The sequence below is a fragment of the Phyllobates terribilis genome, unplaced genomic scaffold, assembly GCF_046119375.1.
Source record: "Phyllobates terribilis strain yellow unplaced genomic scaffold, ASM4611937v1 Scaffold_9__5_contigs__length_417890890, whole genome shotgun sequence".
NCBI lineage: Eukaryota > Metazoa > Chordata > Amphibia > Anura > Dendrobatidae > Phyllobates > Phyllobates terribilis.
The window spans coordinates 195,856,484-195,880,393 of NW_027362769.1; the positions used below are offsets into that span (position 1 = coordinate 195,856,484).

Sequence of the window (23,910 nt, forward strand, 5' to 3'; positions counted from 1 at the left end):
GCCTCCTTCAGCCCTGGATTATAGATTTGACTTGTGAGTCTCCTCAACCCTTTAAACATGTCTTCCAATTTTGACGGATAGAGTTCTTCATAGGGTAAAGCGTCTCTTATCATAGTGAGGTGTTTCAGGACAGCGTCTACCTCGTCTACCATATACAGCATTTCGGTACTGTGGATCATCATCTTCACCAGAAGGGCAGGTTCTTTTTGCCCGAGTTGTTCATATATTTTGCAGGACTTTTCGCCATTAGCACATAACAGTTCTTCTACGTTGTTACATCCGATGTAAGGCAGACAATGCAACAAGGCTGCAATACCGGATGCCTTAACCTGCTGGTCTTTGCTGTGTAACTTTATCAGTAAGTCAGGCAGGCATCTCCTGACGTGGTGACTGAAGCCTCTCTTGTCCCTGTTGCAGTTCTGGGCGAGATCTGCAAATAGTGAAGTAGAGTATGTGCGGATCAGTGGGTTTGGGATGTTTAGGTAGTCTGTACAACGATGGACAATTCTCCCAAAAGCACTGCCAAGTTTTGATCTTTTCAGCAGTGTGACAAACTTTGAAAGGGCTTGTAAGCTTTTGATGACAACTTTTAGCTTCCTATGATCCGTTAGTTTACTGTAAAGGCAGCCATAGATGACGTCTTTCACTTGATGCACCTGTCTTGGTGCACCTATACTGGCATTTCCCATAGCTTCTACAGCAAGACAGACCTCAAGCTCGTCCGAGCTGTCCATCTTTGAAGCCATGAATAAGATCAAGTCTTTTGCCATTTTCCCCTCCAGGAGCTCAGGATGAAGTAGGAGCTCCGAGAAGAACATGATGCTGATGAGTTTGCTGGTTCTTACAGCAGATCTCATTGCTATAAGCAGGTAATGGATGACCTTTTTCCTTTCCTCATCAGTTAAGACACAAGTAATGTAACGACACATCGCAGTCTGGGTTGTGTCTGTGTCTTGGAGGACATGAGAGTCATCCTGATGGTTAATGAACCCATAGCTAGGGTGCAGAAGATGATAATAAAAATCAAAGCTGTCACATGGTCCAGCTTGGTGTTGTGTATGGACAATCAAGTCATCCACTGTCAGTATATTCTGCGCTGCACTTATCTCATTCCAAACTCTGATTGTTTTGGTGGAAATCAGATCCAGTGTTTTCAGTTCGCTGCTCTGTGGATGTTCCTCATTGATTTCCAAGAGCTCCATGACGTCTTTGGAGCGGTATACAGCAATGTTAGCCAGGAGCGTCATAGCTGCACCAGTTATTCCCTGATGTCTCTCACTTTCTGCTTTGAGCATGAGACAGTAGGTCTCATCAATCAGCTCATCAGTCAGAAAGTTCTCAGTGTCCGCTCTGGCAGATGTTACGGTTGCCAAGAACAGGAGGGCATTCACCAAATCCTGTCCATCCAGATCATGCAGATGTTCTATAAGCACGCTGGTCATGGTCTTCATTTCTTCAGGCTCATATGATGTGACAATGCCTGGAATAGTGTCCTCCAGGAGTGGGACAGCGAGCAGATCCAGCAAGGCCAACAGGTCTTTATGTTGATCGCTGGATGCCATGCTGGAATGCTTCATCATGTAATCAGAGGAAATCTGCCAAGAAAGGAATATTATGTTAGAAGAAATGTCATGTAAATTATCAATGGAATTAACATTCATTAATTGAAGGTAAATTATCATTATTTCTACAATATAAATGCAAATAATAAAATTATATTTCACATTACAGCTGGAGAACAGATGAGGATGCAGCAAACGCCATATTGAAAACCAATGGATGCTGTGGGTTTTCGTTACATACATTACCCATTGTCACAGGGGGCTTCACCGTGCAGGGTAAGGTAAGCCCTCAGCCTTTTTATTCCATTACACATCACTATGTGGCATTTCTGAAGTTTGAGCTAAGAACAGACTCCTTTTGTAATGTTGGTTTTTGGCAGGATCGGTACCAGGATACTAATACCGATACAGTGATCTGTTCACCTCCTTATGGGAGGACAACACAAAACTTACTGGACTTAATGATATGGAAAGAACAATCTGCATGCTTTAATATGAGATCAGAACCCGTCAGTAGTTACTAATCTGCGGTTTATCACTTTTTGGCATTACTCTAGTGGGGGGAGCCCAGTTAATTTACGGAGTGCGTGTCTCCAGAAGCACAAGCTGGATACAATGTATTGGGCGCTACAATGTACGAGCACAACACTATTTGCAATTTTTACTCTGCAATATCCACTGAAAAATAACCCATAAAGTCAAAGTTGTTTCTTCACAGTAGATGAATTTCTAGAGATGTGTAATGTCTAAATGGGGTCACTTGAAGGAGGATTCTGCTGTTCTGGCACTTAGGGCCTCTGCAAACTATTCCAGTAGAAAACATGCTCCAAAAATCATATCGTGCTCCTTCCCTCTCGAGCCCTGCCGCGTTACCATAGAGTAGATTCTGCCCACAGATGGGAGATCACTGCACTCAGGAGAAATTGTACCACTCATTGTGGCTTCCAGTTTCTCCTGTTAGCCTTGTGAAAATGAGAAGTTTAGGATTAAAGCAACATCTATGTTAAACAGAAAATGTAATTTTTCATTTCTTTCTAAAGGGTTAACAAGCTTTCTGAATGTGGTTTTGAATACAATCAAGGGTGCAGATTTTAAAATTGGGTCTTGTTTGCTGGTTTTCCTGACATATAGGCCCCTCTAAGTTACTTCAAAGGTGAAATGGTCCCTAAAAATCTAGGTTTTGTCAATTTCATTAAAGAAATGAAAAATTGCTGCTAAACTTTTAACCCTTCTAACTTCCTAACAAAGAATTTTTTTTTAAGAATGATGCAAATGTAAAGTAGATATGTGCAAGGGCGTCCATAGAAATCATGGAGCCCATAGCAAAAGTCTGAAAGGGCACCTACATCACCCCCACCATAAAAACAAGAAAAAAGCTAAAATAATCAACAGGTCCTCTTAAACCCAGGCATGCATGTATTGGTTATAGGCCAAACCTTGTATAAGGAAAAGATTGTCTGGAAATAGAAGGCAATGGCATTTTTAGAGCTAGGCTTTGATTTTTTTCACATTTGAGTAAAGTAAAACACTTACATCTAATAAGATATGTTCCTTGTAACAGTCAAAATAAGTAGCAGGGATGAGAAGATAAAGCAGGACAACCTGAAACAGCCAAATATATAGAAAGTATTTACTTTACATGGGAACTGAACCTTCAACAAATTGTATAAATCAATGATAAAATGATCAATGAGCGCTATTCCTCCCATCAAGTGCACACATTGCCACTTATGCTTAAATGTTACACAATATTATAGTTACCCTTTAACTACTTTTAAATGTGATGTCAATAGTAGCAATAAAGAATTCAGCTGATATCTTAGTAATAGACAGGGATCTTCTTGTCAAGATTTCAGCTCTGTAGTAGTTTATCCACCCTAAAATGAAGAATAGATTGGTCAGATTTTATTCTTTTATGTTTCAGCAGGAAATGTTTGTTCTATTAACCTCAGAATACTTACAGTAATAGCTGGTGAATTCCACAATGTAAATCAGGTTTCTTAGTCAAAAACAAACTTTAAAGTAGCGTTTTCACTGCTCCACAAGGAAAAGTGTGATAAGTTCCGAGCAGTAGAGTGTTATTCAAACCTATAATACGAGTCACAGATTAGATTTTACCATTTTATTTTCTCCAGTCCTGTGTGTACAGCGATGGTAGACCCCATCAGCACAAATCACAACTTGACACAGGTTTTATTTTAGATCTAAACCAAATAATTTTCAGCTTTAAGCCATGTTCACACGTCCAGTATTTGGTCAGTATTTTACAGCAATAAGAAATGCTCAAATAGGCAATTAAGTGACACAATCAGCCAACAAGTAACCGAATGATAGTCGTTAAATGCCATAAATTGGCTTGTACAACCCCGGCCTAAATCAATGGTCGGTGCCAACAGCCAGCACCTCCGCCATTATACTCACCCTAAAGATGTCCGGCGCTCTGCTGCGTCCTGTACACGCTGAAGGTCTCTTCTCAGCTGATGCACGGTGGTGAGTGACGTCCCCTCTGTGGTCCTTGACCAGACAGAGTCAGGAGGAAGATCTGAAGGAGATGAAGATATATTGATGCTATAATACATGGGGTCATAATACGTTGAGCAGCTTGCCATGCCCCATACACAGTAAATAGCTGGCTGCCATTATTATTACTATTCTTTATTTCTAAAGGGAACCTGTCACCTGATTTCTCCGTCCCGAACCCCGGGAGCATGAACTGCAGTCTGCCAGCACAATTGCAGCAAGGTACATTATGTACAATGAAGAGCGAGCCGGAAACCATAGCCAGAGACAAGACTAGTCCAGCACTAGTCACTCGCCCACTGGCGGAGAATCATAGAGTGACTGCAGACTTGTAGAGCGGACCACCCTGGTAATTCCAGAGTGCTGTACATGTGGAGCGGGTTCACATATATACATATGACGCGCCCCCTGGGACATATTCCTTTTTGAGGGGAATACCCGGCACCGGATCAGATGGGAGGTTGTAGTCTCCGAGCGGCTGTGACCCGGTCCCGTGCCCAGGGCGTCAAGCTCAGTGTGATGTGGCAGTTCTATAGATGTTACTAAAGTTCTTTTGTGTCGACTACGCCACCCGTTGTGATGCGGTCACTGTGGCCGCCGCTGCAGCAGGGTCCGCTGAGGCTGATGGTGGGTGCGCAGCTTGGTGGGATAACCCCCAACGGGAGGGGTATAGCCTCAGAGGGGACAGGCGCAGAGGATGGGGGTTGTGGTGGTGTAGTGCAGACGGCAGTGAAGACAGAGTCGGGTTGTGCAGTTAAGGGTGTTTACTTACTGCAGATGTTATACTGGTCACTCCAGCTGCTAGTGACCACCCGAGCCGTGCTGCGTCCACCAGGTCCTGGGTCCAGCCAACCCCCAAACAAGTCCGGAGCGTGGCCCTGAGCTCTCCCTCTGTCCTTTCTTCAGCCGTCCCCACCAGTGATTCACCTAGGTCCAGCTCCCTCGGGCCTTCTGTTGGGACACCGTTGGCCCTGGGTTCCCTGACCCTTCATGTGGTGTGCCTTCGGGGTGAATGTGATGGGTGACCGTGGCAAACGCTGCCCACGATCTCCGGTCTCTGGCTAGGGATTGTTTTTGCCCCCACCAGCTTGGGTTCCGGTACCCTGATGCTGACTCCTCACCCGGTGCTCTAATTTGGGTTCTTGGGTCCCTTCTCTTCTGTGCTCTGGGTCTTTCTCTTTTCTCCTCTCTCACTCTGGGTCTTGATCTTTCTTCTCTCCTCTGCTCCTGACCTGTTCTCTGCAGCTGATCCTCTCTGCATCTGATCCTCTGCATCTGACCCTGATTCTAGTTGGTGCCCACCTTATATACACCCTCTATGTGTGAGCTCAGGTGACCAGCACCCAATGAGCTCCTATCACTACCCAGGCTGCTCCCCCTATCTGCCCCTACACTACATGGGATGTACCACCCCCCTCCCACTCCAGCCAGGAACAGACTCGGTCGTACCTGCACATTTCTAAGTGGGAGTACCGTCGGCCTGCTCCTCTGAAATGGGATGTATGTAGTGCATGCAGTCTATCTGAGCTCAGATCCACACTCCATCCTTACCCGGGAGTGGAATATCACACCTCTGGGTTGAGGTGCAATACCCCTGTAGCAGCCGAATCCTCAGGGTGCTACATTCCCCCCTGGTAAATCACAGCACGTCCTCGGGCTGTAAAGACATAAATAACACCAAAACATACAAAATTTTTCATATAAACATATAAAACATATAAAACATTATATATATAAAACTTTTTTATATAAACATTCTCGTAGACTTCTCTTGTCTCTGGTTCCTCCTCCGGACACTGTGCACCGTGTGTCCGGGAAAAGTGCGACAGTCTCTTAGAAAAACTGGTTTTCTATAAAACCGGTAGGGGGCGCTTTAGGACGCGCAACTATTTACAGGGGAAGTTGGCCGCTCTCAGTCCTCGGCCAGGTAGAGGGAAGGGAATGGCTGCTCACAGTCCTCAGCCTGTAGGATGAAGGGGTTAACGGGTAACAGTTCACTGGTCCCAACGGGGACTATTTTAGCAGCAACAGTTTCAGTTTCTTTATACCCCCATTGGGTAACTTATTTACAGCTCCTGCTCTGCCGCACTCAACGGCGTCTTCCTCCTGCTCTTTGCTTGTAGCTGGTGGTAACTTCAGACCCGTCCGGCCACGTGTGCTGGGCAAACAAGTCCTCTCCCAGACGCGGCACCCTTGGTTTTACGGGCGCGGGCGCGGTGGTGGTGGCGCCCGGGTTGCCCAGGCCTTGCGGCCAGGCCTGGGGCACCTGGAAGGTGAAGGGCACCGTTAATACGGCGGCGCCCTGGGCTACCTGGCCTTGCGGCCAGGCCGGAGGCTCCGCGGAGGTAGGGGGCGCTGTTGGTGATGCGGCGCCCGGGGGTACTAGGCCTTGCGACCAGGCTGGTGGTATTTCCTGCTTTGTCACGCTCCGGGTCGAGGCGCGTGACGTCACAGGGGTCGCTGCGGCGGCTTCCGGTCGGGGCCTAGTCCATAGCGGTGACGTGGCGGCTACGGGCACAGCAGGGGGACTTTCGGGCTCTGCGACGGGGAGCTGGGGCAGGTGAGCGGTTTCTCGGCTTGGGGTATAGGCGTCCCCTTTACCTGCCTCCATGCGTTCGGCTCCCTTCTCGGCGCCGTCTCCGGCCTTGGGTCCTCCCGCGCCATCCTCAGAGGCGGTCTGCTTCCCCTTCCAGGGTAGCGTGCTCCGTTGACTGGTCTCAGCTTGCTGGGTCATCTCCCGGCTCCACTCCGCCAGTATCTCGCGCTGTACCCGGGCCATCCTCCGTGCGAGGCCCTCCAGGGCAGTTTGTGCACACTCCCGGTCTCGGGGGAGCTGTGCAAGGATCTCCGCTAGACCTAGCGGGGTTGTGGACTCTAGCAGGCTCCTGACCATCGGGTCGGTGCTGCTCTGCTCTGCTCTCGGCAGGCTCCTGGCCAGCGGGCCGGTGCTGCTCTGCCCTCCTTCCTCGGTCTCTAGCAGACTCCTGGCCAGCGGGCCGGTGCTGTTCTGCTTTCTCTCCATCTCCGGGTGAGCTCCTCCGCTACTCCTCGTTAGACCTCTTGCCTCCGGGTGCGCTCGCTCCAGACCCCTCCAAGCGACACCCATCTTTTCTCTTCTCTTTCGTCTCCTCCCACTTCGAGGGCGGTCCCGGGGCAACTCGGTGACTGTCAGCTCCAGGGGTAGTTCTTTCACGCTGACAGACACCTCCAGCATCACAGTCTCTGTTGGTGGGGGCGGTTTCCACTTTTGGCGCCATTTTCTGTCCCGGCCCACGATGGGAGGTGGCCTCTTGCCCTCCTTTGGCACGCCCATAATGGCGTCCGCTGCTCTTCCAAGGCGGGAAATCTGCGGTTTTGGCGGGAAGCGTCGCCCAGTGGCGGGAAACTCTGCAGATGGCGGGAACAAGCTGGAAATGGCGGACAATCGGTGGGAAACGACTGGTGATGGAGTCCGATGGCGTGGACCCTCCGGAACCGGCGGGAGACTTCTTTCTGAGGTAAACTTGCACTTTTCTTCAGGCACGCAGTACCCGGTTGTTGTGGGCACGTAATCCTGCCGACTACGCCAAAGTTGACGCGCCCCCTGGGACATATTCCTTTTTGAGGGGAATACCCAGCACCGGATCAGATGGGGGTTTGTAGTCTCCGAGCGGCTGTGACCCGGCCCCGTGCCCAGGGCGTCAAGCTCAGTGTTATGTGGCAGCTTTACAGATGTTACTAAAGTTCTTTTGTGTCGACTACGCCACCCGTTGTGATGCGGTCGCTGTGGCCGCTGCTGCAGCAGGGTCCGCTGAGGCTGATGGTGGATGCGCAGCTTGGTGGGATCACCCCCAACGGGAGGGGTATAGCCTCAGAGGGGACAGGCGCAGAGGATGGGGGTTGTGGTGGTGCGGTGCAGCCGACAATGAAGACAGACTCGGGTTGTGCAGTTAAGGGTGTTTACTTACTGCAGATGTTGTACTGGTCACTCCAGCTGCTAGTGACCACCCGAGCCGTGCTGCGTCCACCAGGTCCTGGATCCAGCCAACCCCCAAACAAGTCCGGAGCGTGGCCCTGAGCTCTCCCTCTGTCCTTTCTTCAGCCGTCCCCACCAGTGATCCACCTAGGTCCAGCTCCCTCGGGCCTTCTGTTGGGACACCCTTGGCCCTGGGTTCCCTGACCCTTCATGTGGTGTGCCTTCGGGGTGAATGTGGTGGGTGACCGTGACAGACACTGCCCACGGTCTCCGGTCTCTGGCTGGGGATTGTTTTTGCCCCCACCAGCTTGGGTTCCGGTACCCTGATGCTGACTCCTCACCCGGTGCTCTGATTTGGGTTCTTGGGTCCCTTCTCTTCTGTGCTCTGGGTCTTTCTCTTTTCTCCTCTCTCACTCTGGGTCTTGATCTTTCTTCTCTCCTCTGCTCCTGACCTGTTCTCTGCAGCTGATCCTCTCTGCATCTGATCCTCTGCATCTGACCCTGATTCTAGTTGGTGCCCACCTTATATACACCCTCTATGTGTGAGCTCAGGTGACCAGCACCCAATGAGCTCCTATCACTACCCAGGCTGCTCCCCCTATCTGCCCCTACACTACATGGGATGTACCACCCCCCTCCCACTCCAGCCAGGAACAGACTCGGTCGTACCTGCACATTTCTAAGTGGGAGTACCGTCGGCCTGCTCCTCTGAAATGGGATGTATGTAGTGCATGCAGTCTATCTGAGCTCAGATCCACACTCCATCCTTACCCGGGAGTGGAATATCACACCTCTGGGTTGAGGTGCAATACCCCTGTAGCAGCCGAATCCTCAGGGTGCTACACATACAGTACAGCAAGAGATGAATGCATTTTTGCTCTTTATCCCCCCTCCCACCTTATAATCTCCATCTATCTATCAACGTTCACATCAGCGCTGTTGTCACGTGATCGCAGGGCATCAGTGGGCTGTCATGACAAACGGGAGTCTGCAGAAGACCCCCGTGCCTTTCATTGTGAATCTCCTGAGATCGCCGGCTCATAAAAAAAAAAAATACACATATTTGGTATCATCGCATTAAGAAATGTTCAATCTATCAAAATATTAAGTAATCAGGTCAGTAAATGGCGTAACGAGAAAAAAAATCCAAACTCCAGAATTACGTTATTTTGGCCACCGCAATATTGCAATAAAATGCAACTAGAGGCGATTAAAACATTGTATCTACCCCCGAAATAATTTAAAATGACAGCTCCGTGCACAAAAAATAAGCCCTCACCCGACCCCAGATCCCGAAAAATGATAACGTTACGGGTCTTGGAAATAATAATATGGAAAACATAATGATGGGATAAAAACGAGCAGTCTTATAATTAACAGCACAGAATAGATTTACCTCCAGATGGAGAAGTCCTCAGTCAATGACTTCAAGAAAATCCAGAAATAATCCGATAATCCAGAAGTAATTCGATAATCCAGATGTAATCCACTAATCCAAAAGTAAACCGCTAATCCACAAGGAAATCGCAAATAATTCGCTAATCCACAAGTAAACCATTAATCCACAAGGAAATCGCAAATAATTCGCTAATCCACAAGTAAATCGCTAATCCACAAGAAGAAGATCTAAGTAAGTGCTGTCAGAAGACGAACAAATACCAAGTCTGACCGGTGTGAGATGGGACGGAATGTTTATAGGTTCCGCTCTATTGTGACATCACTCACCAGTGTGACATCACTGCCAGTTTCCATATAAGGTAAGTGATGATGTCACAATGCAGCGTAGTAACCAATACTTTTTAACCCCTTAGATACCGCCATCAATTGTGACAGCGGAATCTAGATGGCTATTGCAGGGGAAGGGCTTACTCTTAAGCCTATGGTAACCTGAGGCCAAGTAATGGCTTTAGGTTAGCCATCTTTGGGGCCTGGAATATGCAGGGTCCTACATGTGAACTGTCAATATAAAACAGACAGACCTAATATTCTGCAGTACTGAAGTATTGCAGGATATTAGATCAGTGACTGTAAAGTAAAAGTTAAAGCTACGTAAAAAATAAATCTAAATAAAGTATGAAATAAAAGTATTCTGCTACTAAACTTGAAAGTGAAAAAAAAAAGTACACATTTGTGGTATCTTCCCATATGAAATGATCCAAACTGTAAATCTGTACCATATCCCTGGCTTACTGTGCTTTCACATTACGCTCAATGTCCCCGTCGGGGGATATGTCCAGACCCCCCACAAAACGGGATCCAGACATATGTGCCTATGGGGCCATATACTGTAATGGTGCTGACAGAGCGAACGTGCGTTCTGCTGGCATTATTTTCGGAAGTGTACACTTACTGAAAGCGGACTTTCAGATGCAGTCTATTATGTCTGAGTGTCCGCCTCCTGTAGGCGTGCACTCACGAAAATTATGCAGAGCGCACGTTTGCTCTGCCGGCATCATTACAGTCTATGGCCCTGTAGGCACATATATCCATATCCCTTTTTCTTGTAGGTTCGAACGTATGCCCCAACGGGGGCATTGAACAAAAGAGTTTTTGCAGCGTTTTTCACCCATAGCAATAAGAAAGTGGGAAAACACTGATTTTGCAGCTTTTTTGATGAATAAAACTGACTTTATTAAACGTACTGTAGATTCCTATAATCTCCACCAAAAAACAGCACAATACCTGTTTTTTAGGCCGGTTTCACATATATTTCCGTTACTGAAGATATCAGTGTCCGTGTGCGTTTTACATGTTGCATCCGTGTGCGGCCCATGTGCCGTATCAGGATCACACATACTGGCTACTGGGAATCAGCATACAGTTAGCGCTGTTCCCAAGTGCCAGGTACTGAGCGCTGCCCTCATCATGATTCCTTTCCTGTGCTGCAATCAGCACCAACAGGGACAAGGGTGAGGGTAGTGGTAGTGTCTGCTCCCGCTGTGTCCCTGTGTAAAACTAAGAATAAAATAATAATATCCATATACTCACCTCTCCTAGGTGTCCCCCGGTGTAATCCTCTGACGCCGAGGAGCCGGGGAGAATGAGTGGCTCTGGAGCTGAGCTCAGGAGCCGTGTCCTGTCACTCACTGAGCGCAGCTCCGGAGCCGCTCATTCTCCCCGGGTTATCGGCATCAGCGGTCAGAGGATTATAGCTGGGGACACCTAGGAGAGGTGAGTATATGAATTTGATTATTTTTATTCTTATTTTTATAGGTGGACACTGCAATATCAGACACTACTACCCTCATCATTGTCCCTGCTGGTGCTGATCGCAGCGCCGATAGGGAACCATGATGAGGGCTGCATTCAGGACCCAACCTTTATAGTTTATAGTTTATAAGGCCGAAAAAAGACAAGCGTCCATCCAGTTTAGCCTATTTCTTGTGCACTGCAGCTATTCCGCAGCGTTGATCCACGGGAAGGCAAAAAAACCCATGCGGTATAGGCCAATTTACATCATTGAGGAAAAATTCACTTCCCGACTCCAATCTGGCAGTCAGATTAAATCCCTGGATTAATTAACTATCACTAAGCATAAGATGTAATTTTATTGTTCTCGAGAAAGGCGTCCAGGCCTCTCTTGAACTCATTAAGTGAGTTGGACATCACCACTTCCTCTCCCAGAGAGTTCCAGAGTCTCACGGCTCTGACCGTAAAGAATCCCCTTCTATGCTGGTGCAGGAACCTCCTTTCCTCCAGACGCATAGTGTGCCCCCTCGTCTTTGTCACCATCCTTGGTATAAACCGGTCATGGGAGAGATCTCTGTACTGCCCCCTGATGTATTTATACATGTTTATGAGGTCTCCCCTAAGCCTTCTCTTTTCCAACGTAAATAGGCCTAATTTTGACAACCTCTCTGGGTATTCTAGTCCCTCCATTCCCTTTATTACCTTAGTCGCCCTCCTTTGTACCCTCTCTAGGTCCAATATGTCTTTCCTGAGCACCGGAGCGCAGAACTGTGCACAATATTCTAAGTGCGGCCTTACCAGGGCTTTATACAGAGGAAGAACAATATTCTCATCATATGCCCCTATTCCTCTTCTGATGCATGCCATGACTCTATTTGCCTTCGCAGCTGCTGCCTGACACTGGGCACTCCAATTTAATTTGCTGTTAACCAAGACGCCCAGGTCCTTCTCCATGTCAGATTTCCCCAACGGTTTCCCATTTAATATGTATGGGTGACTGCTGTTTTTCTTTCCCATGTGCATGACCTTACATTTATCGGCATTGAACCCCATTTGCCATTTTTTGGCCCAACTCCCCAATTTATCTAAATCCTCCTGTAGCTGTGCCCTATCCTCATCTGTATTAACTACTTGACAAAGTTTAGTATCATCTGCAAATATTGCTATTTTACTATGCAACCCTTCCACTAGATCATTAATAAATATATTAAATAATATAGGGCCTAAAACAGACCCTTGAGGCCCCCCGCTAGTAACCCTGACACACCCTGAGCTTACTCCATTGATAACCACCCTCTGCTTTCTATCACTCAGCCAGCTATTTACCCACTTGCACACATTATCCCCCAGACCAAGCATTCTCATTTTATATACCAACTTTTTGTGTGGCACGGTATCAAACGCTTTGGAGAAGTCAAGGTCTACAACATCCACTGACTCTCCCCGGTCCAGCTGTGAGCTCACCTCCTCGTAGAAGGCCATCAGGTTTGTTTGGCAGGAGCGATCCCTCATGAATCCATGTTGATATGGAGTTAGACAGTTATTATCATTAAGATATTCTACAATAGCATCTCTAAGAAATCCTTCAAACAATTTACCCACAACAGACGTTAAGCTGACTGGTCTATAGTTCCCAGGGTCACTTTTAGACCCCTTTTTGAATATTGGTACCACATTTGCTTGGCGCCAGTCTAGTGGGACAGTCCCTGTCCATAAAGAGTGCTTGAATATAAGATACAGCGGTCTGTCTATCACATTACTTAATTCTTTTAGTACCCGGGGGTGTATGCCATCTGGGCCTGGTGACTTGTCTATTTTGATATTATTTAGGCGTTTCTGAACTTCCTCCTGGGTTAGGTGGGTGATATTTAGTGGAGGGTTTGCTTTATCACTCTGCATTTCCTCCGATAAATTGTTTTCTTTTGTGAACTATAAAAAACTATAAACTACTAGGTTAAGAGGAAGACCGTTAGAGGCATACACAGAGAGGTTTGTGGCTGGCAGGTGGAGGTCATCTATGGACCAATATCTTTTGTAGAGGACATCACGTACGATGGTTACCTGTGAGCCGGTGTCCAGTAACACAGGTGTTGCTATGCCGTCCAGCACGATGGACAGGAAAGGCCTTCCTTCTACGAACCGGTCGTACCAGCTGGATGGGCCTGGTTGAGTTACTCCTGGGTGTCGGCCCTCAGCCACAGGGTTTGCCCGTTTAAAGGACAGCTCCGCGCGGTGTGGCCTGCCTTGTGGCAACGGTAACAGATAAAGTCTCCTGGAGGGCAACGTTGGTCGTTGGTCCTCCCACGGGGTGGCACTGTCCTCCTACGTGGTGAAGTTGTCCTCCTTCTTCTTTTCCTCATCCAGGGGACATCCTCAGGACTGTCGGCGAGTAGGATCCTTCCTTCCGGCTCAGGCTTCGTCTGTAGCTGCAGGGTGCTCAGGATAGTTGCCAGGGTTTTACTTAGCTGACGCACTTCAGAGCTCAGACTGTCCAGCTTGCTAGGGGGCACTGTTTGCATCTTTGTTTCAGCCGTTAATGAAGGAGCAGTGGGTGCTGCGGGCACTGGGGTGGCCCTACCCTGGTAACGCTGGATAGCAGTATCTGATGGTTCCAGGGGCTGCAGACCCTTAATAGCCATGTCCTTCAGGGTGTCAAAGGTGGCATTTGGATGATCGAAGGCCCGCCACCGTACAGTTCTGCTCTCCTCCTGGGACCTCAACCCCCGGATGAACTGTTCTGTCAGCATTTTATTCTCAACTTGTATGCTGGCTGGACTAACCTGTTTCAGGGTCCGCAAGGCTTCCTGTAAGTGCCAGGCATAGTCCCGGATACTGTCCTCAGGTTTCTGGGTACAGTGGTAGAACCTCATCCGGAGATCTGTCTCATTGCGGTTTTCAAAGACAGTTTGCAGTCTCTAAAAGATAATGGATACTGATTCCTGGTCTGCGGCACCAGTCAATTGTCCCAGCACAACAGCAGCTCTCTGCTTACCAGTCATTGAATACATGTCCAATACACCGCATATCTTTCTCTTGATTTCAGACAGGGTGTCTGGTTTGCCATCATACTGGGGAAGCCATTTTGCTCCAGGGATATATGGCAGGGCCATGGGTATTAACTGAGTCACGACCCCTGCTGGTGGGGCGGCCGCTCCGGCCTGAGCAGCGCCGGGCACAAGTTGAGCATCTGAAGCGTTATCCGGTGCTACAGCGTCTCGCTGGTCGTCGGCCATGGTTGCGCCCCCCTAGTGAACCGTAGCCTACCTCCTGTTTCTTTAATCGGGTAGGCCACAGCTCCACAGATGACGGTCTCCTTCCAGGACATGACGCTTCCTGGTGCTGCGTCAGAGCGCGAGGCGGGGCTTGAGCTTCCCGCGCTTCTAGCAGTCACGTCTCTCCGATTCCCGCAGTTACGCCCCTCTTCTTCCCGCGCGGCGACGAGGTAATGGCGGCGATGTTCACCACAGTAAAAACACAGTTCAATACGGCACACAGTATCCGGTGGCAACGGGCACGAAATCCTGTTTGTGACGCCAGAATCATAGAATCATAGAATCATAGAATGGTAGAGTTGGAAGGGACCTCCTGGGTCATCTGGTCCAACCCCCTGCTCAAAGCAGGATTCACTAAATCATCTCAGACAGATGTCTGTCCAGCCTCTGTTTGAAGACGTCCATTGAAGGGGAACTCACCACCTCTCGTGGCAGCCTGTTCCACTCATTAATCACCCTAACTGTCAAAAAGTTTTTTCTAATATCTAATCTGTGTCTCCTCCCATTTAGTTTCATCCCATTGCTTCTAGTCTTTCCCTGTGCAAATGAGAATAAAGATGATCCTTCTACAATGTGACAGCCCTTGACATATTTGTAGACAGCTATTAAGTCTCCTCTCAGTCTTCTTTTTTGCAAGCTAAACATTCCCAAATCCTGCAACCGTTCCTCATAGGACATGGTTTGCAGACCAGTCACCATTCTGGTCGCTCTTCTCTGAACTTGTTCCAGTTTGTCTATGTCTTTTTTAAAATGTGGTGCCCAAAACTGTGCACAGTATTCCAGATGAGGTCTGACCAAAGAGGAGTAAAGACCGATAATGACTTCACGTGATCTAGACTGTATGCTTCTGTTAATACATCCCAGAATTGTATTTGCCTTTTTTGCTGCTGCATCACACTGTTGACTCATGTTCAGTCTATGATCTATTAGTATACCTAAGTCTTTTTCACATGTACTGTTGCTTAGCTCTATTCCTCCCATTCTGTATATGCTTTTTTCATTTTTATTGCCCAGATGTAGTACTTTGCATTTTTCCCTGTTAAAAACCATTCTGTTGGTTGCTGCCCACTGCTCCAGATTATTTAGGTCTTTTTGAATCCTCTCTCTCTCTTCTCTAGTATTAGCTATCCCTCCTAGCTTTGTGTCATCAGCAAATTTAATCAGTTTACCCTCAATTCCTTCATCTAAATCATTGATGAAGATGTTGAACAATACAGGTCCCAGGACAGAGCCCTGTGGTATCCCACTTGAGACATTCATCCAGCTGGATGTGAAGCCATTTACAACCACCCTTTGAGTCCGATCACTAAGCCAGTTATGAATCCACCTAACAGTTGCCTGGTCCATTGCATACTTGGTCATTTTTTCAATAAGGATGGTGTGAGATACTTTGTCAAATGCTTTGCTGAAGTCAAGATATACTATATCTACAGCATTTCCCTGATCCACCCAGTCAGTGATTCTGTCATAGAAGGAAATTAAGTTAGTCTGACATGACTTGTTAGTTACAAACCCATGCTGACTCTGGTTAATCACTTCATTCTTATCCAGGTACTTACATACATGATGTTTAATAATTTGTTCAAAGATCTTTCCTGGTATAGAAGTCAGACTCACCGGCCTATAGTTCCCTGGGTCCACCTTCTTCCCCTTTTTGAAGATAGGAACAACATTTGCTCTTCTCCAGTCTTCTGGGACTTCTCCTGTTCTCCAAGAATTTTCAAAGATTATGGAGAGTGGTTCTAAAATTTCTTCTACGATCTCCTTCAGTACTCTGGGGTGTAATTCATCTGGACCTGGAGACTTGAACTCATTTATGTTAGCTAAATATTCCCTCACAATCTTTCTGTTTACAGATAACTTGGATTCTTCTATTCCTTTAAAAGGACAGTGAAAATCAGTTGATGTTACATTTTCTTTCTGAGAGAAAACAGATGCAAAATAGGAATTAAAAAGTTCGGCCTTCTCAACATCCTCTCTTACCATTTCTCCATTTTCATCCTGTAAAAATCCTATAGCATCTTTGACTTTTCTTTTACTTTTGACATACCCCCAAAATCCTTTTTTATTGCTTTTGACATCTCTTGCAAGCCTTAATTCATTGTCAGCTTTAGCTAACCTGATACGTGCCCTACAGGATCTGCAGACTGCATTATAATCTTCTTTAGATATGCCTCCCTCTTTCCAATTAATAAACATTTCTTTCTTTCTTTTTAGCATGTGTTTAAGTTCTGTGTTCATCCATCCTGGTTTCCTTAAATGCTTCCCATTCTTCCTACTTTTTGGGATTGTTAACGATTGTGCTTTGAGAATCTCATTTTTAAAAATTTCCCATCCTTCCTGGACATTTTTGTCCTTAAGGACATCCAGCCATTGGATCCCTCCTATTCTCTTTCTGAGTCTCTTAAAATCTGCCTTTCTAAAATCTAACCTTGAAGTTTGAGTCTTCACATGTCTTCCTCCTCTAGTTATCCAAAATTCTATAATAGCATGATCGCTGCCTCCTAGGGTCCCAGCCACCTTTACCTCCTCAACCATTTCCTCCCTGTTTATAAGGATTAGATCCAAAGTAGCAGATCCCCTTGTTTTCTCCCCTACCTTTTGGAAGATAAAGTTGTCAGCAAGAGAGGATAAGAATTTGCTTGACCTGTTAGTTTTACTTGAGAGAGATTCCCAACAAATGTCTGGATAGTTGAAATCTCCCATGACCACTACGTCATATTTTTTGGAGAACTTGGTCACTTGATACATAAAGAGTTCATCCATATCTTCAGCTTGCCCAGGTGGCCTGTAGTAAATGCCTACAATGGTGTCCTTTCCGTTGTTCTCTCCTTGTATTCTTACCCAAACAGTTTCCACAGAACTCCCAGTCTCTGAAGCTTCAATCTCTGTGCAGATATATGCTTTTCTAACATACAATGCGACACCTCCTCCTCGTTTATCAATTCTGTTTCTTGCAAATAAGTTGTATCCTTTCAGCCTTTTATTCCAATCATGTGTATCGTCCCACCAAGTTTCAGTGATTCCAATGACATCATATTTCTTTTCCTGCATTAGTAGTTCCAATTCTCCTTGTTTGTTGCCCATGCTTTGTGCATTTGTATAAAAACATTTTAGTTTGTGATTGGTTTCTCTTCCTCCCATATTTTTATTTAGATTTTTTTGTCTTTGTTCTTTCTTTCCATTTCCAGTAGCAGAGATCTCAATAGTATTTGTCAGCTGTATGGCTTTTTCTGGCCTTTTGCTTCCCTTCCCACATTGTTCTAGTTTAAAGCTCTCCTGATGAGTGTAGCAAGGCGACTTCCAAATACATGTTTTCCAGTCTTCGTAAGGTGCACCCCATCTCTAGCAAGTAGTCCATCGTATAGGTAATTCATCCCGTGATCCAGAAATCCAAATCCTTGTTGACGGCACCATCGACGTAGCCAGTTGTTCACCTGTAGAATCTTATTCCACCTCATTGTTCCATGGTCATCCACTGGGAGGATGGATGAGAAGACCACCTGCGCTCCCACTTTCTTGCCTAAGTCTTCAAAGTCACTGCAGATGGTTTCCAGGTCCTTTCTTGCGGTGTCATTTGTCCCCACATGTATTAGCAGGAATGGGTAGTGATCTGTAGGTCTGAAGTAGTTGTCGCGCCCCCAGGGCAATCGGGTACTCTGAGTCCGGGCCGATAGATGCTGGGGGAAAGGGATATGTCACAGTGGCTGGCCCAGTCCGTGGCCCAGGGCGGTCAACTAAAAAGGGGGGAAAGTTTATATGGGGTTTATAGTTCGATCGTGACACCACCTGTGGTTTCTGGTAATTTGTACCAGCGCTGTAGACCTCTGAGGCAGTTGATAAGGCAGCTAGGATGGAACGGCTCCCCACAGGTGGAGCGGGCCTCAGGGCAGGGTAGAGTTTGATGGTGGGTGGTGATACTGGGACCTGTAATGCAGGCGGAATGGCGCAGCAGGAGTAACTGACAGAGACAGGGGATTCGCTTCAATACCTTTACTGGTGCTTATGTCAGGTACGGTCCAGGGTACTCAGTAGGATGGGTGCACTTCAGGACTTCTCCCCAGTGACTGGGTATAAGGCCTACTGGTCCATGTCTGCCTCTCTGTATGCTCCTGGCCAGCCTCCAACTGGGCCTAGCTTATGTGTCGTGCTGTTCCTTCACCTGTCTCTTGGTAGTAGGACCTTCTGCTGCCAACCACTATCCCTGGTAACGCTGGGGCCTTCGTGGTTCCTGATCCTGTTAAGAGTTTAGCTTCAGGTCGGCCAGGGACTTGTAGTCCTCCTGGTATGTCGGTGATCTCTACTTGGTATAAAGGACCCTGTAGGCGCGGACCCGGTGTCCGGTTTGTATATTTGGGGTGAGCCTATGATGCTCCTCTGCCCCCTCAACTCCTCTCTCCTCTCCTCCTCGCCGTCGGCCACACTCGGGGCCCTCAGAACCCAGCAGCAGACGTGCTGCGTCTTCGCTGCTCTCAGCGTCAGCACGCTCTCAGACTCTCTGACTCTGTCTGACAGACTCTCTCTTCTGACTGACTGCCTGGCTCCACTCTCCATATATACACCGCGTGCAGAATTATTAGGCAAATGTCTATTTTGATCACTTCGATACTTTTTATACATGTTGTCCTACTCCAAGCTGCATAGGCTTGAGAGCCAACTACCAATTAAGTAAATCTGGTGATGTGCATCTCTGTAATGAGCAGGGGTGTTGTCTAATGACATCAACACTCTATATAAAGTGTGCTTAATTATTAGGCAACTTCCTTTCCTTTGGCAAAATGGGTCAGAAGAGAGATTTGACTGCCTCAGAAAAGTCCAAAATTGTGAGATGTCTTGCAGAGGGATGCAGCAGTCTTGAAATTTCCAAACTTTTGAAGCGTGATCACCGAACAATCAAGCGTTTCATGGCAAATACCCAACAGGGTCGCAAGAAGCGTGTTGGCCAAAAAAGGCGCAAAATATCTGCCCATGAATTGAGGAAAATCAAACGTGAAGCTGCCAAGATGCCATTCGTCACTAGTTTTGCCATATTGCAGAGCTGCAACGTTATTGGAGTATCAAAAAGCACAAGGTGTGCGATACTCAGGGACATGGCCAAGGTAAGGAAGGCTGAAAAACGACCACCTTTGATCAAGAAACATAAGATAAAACATCAAGCATGGGCTAAGAAATATCTTAAGATTCATTTTTCAAAGGTTTTTTTGGACTGATGAAATGAGAGTGACTCCAGATGGATGGGCCAGAGGCTGGATCAATAAAGGGCAGAGAGCTCTCCACTCCGACTCAGACGCCAGCAAGGTGGAGGTGGGGTACTGGTATGGGCTGGTATCATCAAAGATGAACTTTTGGGACCTTTTCGGGGTGAGGATGGAGTGAAGCTCAACTCCCAGACCTACTGTCAGTTTCTGGAAGACAACTTCTTCAAGCAGTGGTACAGGAAGAAGTCGGTATCGTTCAAGAAAAACATGATTTTCATGCAGGACAATGCTCCATCACATGCATCCAACTACTCCACAGCGTGGCCGGCCAGTAAAGGTCTAAAAGAAGAAAAAATAATGACATGGCCCCCTTGTTCACCTGATCTGAACCCCATAGAGAACCTGTGGTATATCATAAAATGTGAGATCTACAGGGAGGGAAAACAGTACACCTCTCGGAACAGTGTCTGGGAGGCCGTGGTGGCTGCTGCACGCAATGTTGATGGAAAACAGATCAAGCAACTGACAGAATCTGTGGATGGAAGGCTGTTGAGTGTCATCATAAAGAAAGGTGGCTATATTGATCACTAATTTTTTTTGTTTTTGTTTTTGCATGTCAGAAATGTTTATTTCTATATTGTGTGCACTGATATTGGTTTACCTGGTGAAAATAAACAAGTGAGATGGGATTATATTTGGTTTCTATTAAGTTGCCTAATAATTCTGCACAGTAATAGTTACCTGCACAAACAGATATCCTCCTAAAATAGCCAAATCTAAAAAAAAAAACCACTCCAACTTCCAAAAATATTAAGCTTGGATATTTATGAGTCTTTTGGGTTGATTGAGAACATAGTTGTTGATCAATAATAAAAATAATCCTCTAAAATACAACTTGCCTAATAATTCTGCACACAGTGTATATCCCTAACGGTCTCCCTCTGGTGGTATGAGGTGGAAGGGTGGAGGTGTGTGTATGTAATGAGGGCCTCTTGTGGAGAAGTCCGTCCATGCACCCTGGGTCCTGTGGTACCTGTGAACAGCAGGGTGACACACTTACTGCCGGTGCTGTGCCAGCAGCACCGTCGGTGAGTATAAGTGCTGTTATTTTACAAGGGGGAAAGACACAGATTGAGATGGGGTTGTCTGAGTTGTGGAAAACCCCTTTAAAAGGAGTTAACAGCAGCCGATGGAGCTCAGCTCTACCCTTGGCTGCGAAAGACAGATCCTGGCTGTAACTGCGCCCTGGTACTGACAGCCCGCTCAGCATTGGCGCCGGCTGTCAGTCAGTGCAAGGGCACCGTTACAGCTGAGCAGTTACTGAAGCCGCCCAGCAGCACCTCTATGACTGAAAGCCTGAAGCTGCCGGGAGGATGAAAGTTGGTTTCCTCCAGGCAGCGGGATTCTGAGAGCTGCTCCCACTTGTGATTAAATCGGACGAATGCAATCCGATAAAAAACGGATTGCATTCGATCCAATGTTAATCAATGATTCTGTGCTCATATGTGTTTTTTTTTCAGCTCTGATCAGATCAAGATCAGACTGAAAAAAAACCTCACAGTATGCTGCGATTGAATGCGAAATTTGGATGGCATACACCCATAAAAGTCTATGGGTACGTGTGAAACAACGCACTGCACTCGGATATCACACGAGTGGAGTGTGATTCTCCCGGATGCTAGCTAGAGGAGATGGAGAAATTACTTTCTCCGCCTTCTCTGCTGTGATTCTCTCATACGAGAGGATCGGAGCACGGAGCACTGACACTCGGCTCAGGCTCCCAGAAGAGCAGGAGCCGAGTGTCATTAACATATCATATCGCATCGAATGCCATACGCTAATGTGTCTGTAGCCTAAGTGGTGTCCGCACGTTCTCAGAACGCTATTAGCCTGCAGATTAACCCTATATCTGCAGGTTAATAGTGTATATTTTACTAGACAGTTTCCCTTTAAAAGACTTCTCATTGCCTAACATTAGTCCGCAGTCACTCTATGTGACTGTTGACCATGAAACCCTGACAGTAGTATATTTGTGTAGAAGGAGAATTTGCAGTGGCGCTCTGTATCTAAGGGCAAGCGGCCTTTTCTGGTACGTGCCCACAATCCGTGCTAGCAGTGTTTTGGACGCAGCTCACCTGCACTGCGTCCAAAATGCTGTGTTCTACATTACAAGCACAGAGGATGGGATTTATAGAAATCCCATGCCCTCTGTATTATTATTGACCTCCGCTTAAACTCACTGGCGGCGTGGTTTTACGAGCCACAGCATGTCAATTATCTGCAGTGGAGACGCAACAGAAGTTTCCAGCATAGAATGTATAGGGTGCGGTAATTCCACATGTGCGGATTTACCTGCGTGATTGGACAGAGCGAAAATACGCTGTGTCCAAAGCACTACTATAGCCTAATCATGGGCACGTACTATTATTGTTGTGTATAAAATGTGGGGGATGGGAGTATACTGAAATTACATGGGCAAAATGCCACTGTTCTTTATGTGCCTTGGAAATGTTGCTTGTATCATACATATAAATGCATAAGGCAAGCAAAATTTCCAAAGTGGAGGGGCACATTACCCCATGTAGTCTTAGTATACTTCCATCCCCCACATTTTAAAAATGAAACTAATGGCCCCCCTGCACTTTTACACAGAACGCTGCTGTTTGTTACCACTGCCTGTCTGCCACATGGCCCACATTATGCATACTTTACATAGTGGCAGACGAGCAGCAGCTACAGGAGGAGCGAAGGAGGAGGGAGACCAGGAGGAGCAGGAGCGGCAGGTTGTCTCCAATCGTCAAGCGCAGGAGCCGGCAGAGCCACCATCAACTAAAGCAGAAGCTCTTTGGTAGGCGTGGCTTCAGCCGCAGCGACCGCACTCTGTATGCTGGGTACGTCCTGCCAGACGTAATGCGGCAGCGCGGGCTCAGCATAAAGGACCTGCGACACCGGCGGTTATAATATATACGAATTATAATGGGGGCAATAAATTCTCGGGCCATGGGCCTCCCTGGAGCCTCGGGCCCCGGACGGTAGCCCAGATTGCCCTCACTATAATCCGCCTATGGTTTCAAACATTGCACTGGACTTGCAACATCTGCTTGGATCATCGGTCTTCTGGATCCAGCAGGACATGTTTCCCTTGTTTCTCAGCTATCATTTTGTGCATCCCATAAAATTGACCATTTTTTCTGTGACCTTTCACCTCTCCTTAAGATCTCTTGCAGTGATACTTATAAAGTAGAAATGATGAATGGCATAGTTGGCAGTCTTTTGACTCTTTCTACATTCTTGCTGACATTGATCTCTTACGTTTTCATAATTGTTGCGATCCTGAAGATCAAATCTACGGAAGGACGCTATAAAGCATTTTCAACCTGTTCTTCCCACCTCACATGTATCAGCATTTTCTATGGGACCATCATTTTCCCGTACATGAGGCCAGCATCGAGTTATTATCCAGAACAAGATAAGTTTTTTGCCCTTTTATACATTGTTTTGGTGCCGTTATTTAATCCTATAATTTACAACTTGAAAAACCATGATTTTAAAGATGGGGTTAAGAAGATGATACAAAAGTTGACCTTATAAATAAAACTTTTTTTTCCAACTAATGTGAAAAGGTATATGAATTTTAAATTGTATATTAAAGCCTTGATGAATTTTACAAGTCCATAGTCAATACTTAAGTGCAATGGAGAAAATGAGATAGGATAGGACCTTATTGTTTTAAATACAATCTCTTCATTCCCTTGTGGCTGAAGCTCCAAACCCTCCGGTCGATTATTTGCAAAGGATATCTACAGACTTGTCCAGTTTCCCAACATTGGGTCACATCTAAAAATCAAGATTGGCTAGCTGACCTAATTAGACTACCAGTCCAATGTTGGTTGACATCTAATATATTGGTAATCGGAATACTTGGGGATATAGAACAGTGGCACTAAAGGGATCTTGCCAGCAGGACTGCTGCGAGTTCAGAGGCAATGCCACAGTTTGCCCAAAGAGTAGGGTAAATGGATATAATATATTGAATTCGCCCTGAACTGTTGTGTGAATGAGCTAAAAGATTAAATAATTGAGATAATTGATTAAAAAATGCTTTATTGATATAAAATCATACAACTAAAATTGATAAAATATTTGTATAGGACGGGGATAGAGGGATAAATTGTCCTCCGGTGTTGAGTATTCTCGACTTGATGGATTTAGGT

The 23,910-nt window shown here is 46.5% G+C and overlaps 1 protein-coding gene across 1 annotated transcript in view; it reads left to right on the forward strand.

Moving 5' to 3' along the window:
- LOC141161326 (olfactory receptor 5AR1-like) overlaps positions 1-23,287 on the forward strand; it is a 187,505-nt gene extending 164,218 nt beyond the window's left edge. Inside the window, exon 2 of the mRNA XM_073646139.1 lies at positions 22,752-23,287. Coding sequence (XP_073502240.1) covers positions 22,752-23,287 — 536 coding nt within the window. The remainder of the gene's footprint in view (positions 1-22,751) is intronic.
- Positions 23,288-23,910: the final 623 nt, after the last annotated feature.